This window comes from Theropithecus gelada, unplaced genomic scaffold, assembly GCF_003255815.1.
Source record: "Theropithecus gelada isolate Dixy unplaced genomic scaffold, Tgel_1.0 HiC_scaffold_7257, whole genome shotgun sequence".
In the NCBI taxonomy this organism is placed as follows: domain Eukaryota; kingdom Metazoa; phylum Chordata; class Mammalia; order Primates; family Cercopithecidae; genus Theropithecus; species Theropithecus gelada.
The window spans coordinates 1-2,345 of NW_020263960.1; the positions used below are offsets into that span (position 1 = coordinate 1).

The 2,345-nt window shown below is 56.7% G+C and overlaps 1 protein-coding gene across 1 annotated transcript; it reads right to left on the bottom strand.

Annotated features, from left to right (window-relative positions):
• Window positions 1-915: 915 nt before the first annotated feature.
• On the bottom strand, window positions 916-1,805 carry LOC112617979 (probable G-protein coupled receptor 142; the record flags this gene model as incomplete). The annotated part of the gene is made up of 1 exon (XM_025374607.1): window positions 916-1,805. A coding segment is annotated over one exon (890 nt), but the record flags the coding sequence as incomplete, so codon positions are not given.
• Between the last annotated feature and the right edge of the window lie 540 nt (window positions 1,806-2,345).

Genomic DNA, 2,345 nt, shown 5'->3' on the forward strand with positions numbered 1-2,345 from the left:
TGATCGGCTCTGCCAACTCCCGCTTCCCATTGGTGGAGGAAAAGACCTTTCCCCAAGGGGTGTGGACTCGGGTCGCTCAGCAGAATCTCAGGGTCATCTCCAGCTAGGTCCTCCTTTCCTGTTCTCCTAGGACCTTGGGTTAAGAGACCATTTTCTTTCTCCTCATTGGCAACAACAAAAACTACAGCCCCAGTGCTGGTTCTGGGCCCATGAACCTGTTCTGGCTTAGGGCAGGGAGTAATGTGGAATCGAACCAGGGTGTTTGAGACCTATGGGGCTGTGTCTCCTGTGGCTGGACAGACATGGGCCTGGGCTCCTCACATCTGATTTAAGATCACCCCTTTCTGGCTGGCCCTGGTGGCTTTTGTCCCCCAAGCAGTCCCCTCCCATTGTTCAGCTCAACCTCTTTGATTCCCCCAGCCTAAGAAATGCTTTAAGTCCTGAAGATATCTTCCTTTTCAAACTCTTGGCATTGCCACTGGGAGCTGGAGAGATGATCCATTCAGGGAATGAGAGGCAGGCACCAGGAAAGGGGGGTGGGCTGGAGACAATTCACATCCATCCATCCATCCATCCATCCATCCATCCATCCATCCTTCTGTCCATTTTTCCATCCGTTCAACCAACATTTATCTGCATTCATGATGAGCCAGGCAAAATGCCCTCCTCAAAGGAATGCCCACAGCACTGATGTTATTAGCCTGTTCCTGGCAGTGCCCTTTCATCTTCCCAGGAAATAGGGATTGCTGGTGAAGCAAATGTGGGCATTGGTTAAGTTGTCCTCCTCTCTACTTGGGAGCCACACCCCCACCCAAGGAAAGCAAGGTGTTGATAAACGTTTTTTGAGCACAGCCTCAAAGGCCCCAGTACATGTGGCCATGAGCCACCCTGAGCTCCCCAGCTGGGCCCCTTTCTCTACACTTCTGCCCCTTTGGGGAGTCCCGGAGGCTCTATCACAGGCTTTGCCGCCATGCCCTCTGGCTGTGATGCCAAAGTGCAGGGCAGGTAGGCATCGTGGATGACCTGTCGGACAGTGGCCCGGAAAGTCTTGCTGACAAAACAGTAGAGGCCAAAGTTGACTGCCGTGTTGAGCATGGCCGCCGTGTTGAGCATGGCCACCATGTTGGCCACATCCAAGGCCAGGTGGACCCTCCAGTCCCAGTGGACAGGGGCCACATACATGTGGTAGAGCATGACAAAGACCTGGGGTGCCCACAGGAGGGTGAACAGTGTGGTGATGCCCAAGAGGATGGCTGTGCTCTTGCCCACCCGGGCCTGCAGCCCACTCTGGCCCCTCCTCCATAGACAGTGGATGATGGCCAAGTTGGTGACCAGGAACACACCACAAGGGATGAAATAGACAGTGAGACAGTGAACCCACTTGAGGACCTCGTCCAGAGTGCTGGGTGAGTCGGCGTCTCTCCACACCTCCAGCCACCAGTAGAAGGGGATGCCGGTCAACAAGGCAGCACTCAGGACAGCAGCAATGGCCCGGCGGGTCCGGCCTGGGGACGAGGCGGCCCGATGGTGCAGGGGGTGGCACAGGGCAGTGTAGCAGTCAACTGTGAGCAGGATGGCGATCCAGACTGAGGCGTGGTTGGCAGCAAACTCCAGGATGTTGGCCATGCGCACCACAACCTGGGGCACCTGGCGGGCCAGCATGGCTCCCTGCAGGAGGAAGCCCACGAACACGATGACCACCTGGATGATGATATCCGAGGCCGTGAGTGCCAGAAGGTAGTAGTAGGAGGGCTTCCTGGTCCTGGTGGCAAGGCAGCCCAGGGCCACTGCGGTCAGGAGGCTGACTGGTGGCAGCCGAGGTCAGGGAGGGGAGAGGCAGAGGCATCAGAAGAGAGCTCAGACTCTGCTTTCCAAGGTGTCGCCATCGCCCCTCCCCATCTGCGTGTGCAGAGGCTGTGCTGGCTTCTGTTTTTTCTCCTTCCAGATCCTTCTGAAACCCCACTTTGCCCAGAAGGCAACCCAGGCCACCTCTGCCCTGTCCATCCACTGCAAGCCACTGGCTGTACCCCATTTATACACAGGTAAGTGCACATGGCAGGGTGTCCTCAGAAGCCACCTGTCCTGGCTAGGCGTGCTGGCTCATGCCTGTAATCCCAGCACTTTGGGAGGCCAAGGTGAGCAGATCACCTGAGGTCAGGAGTTCCAGACCAGCCTGACCAACATGGAGAAACCCCATCTCTATTAAAACTTAGCCAGGCATGGTGGTGCATGCCTATGATCCCAGCTACTTGGGAGGCTGAGGCAGGAGAATCACTTGAACCTGGGAAGCGGAGGCTGCAGTGAGCTGAGATCACACCACTGCACTCCAGCCTGGGTGACAGAGC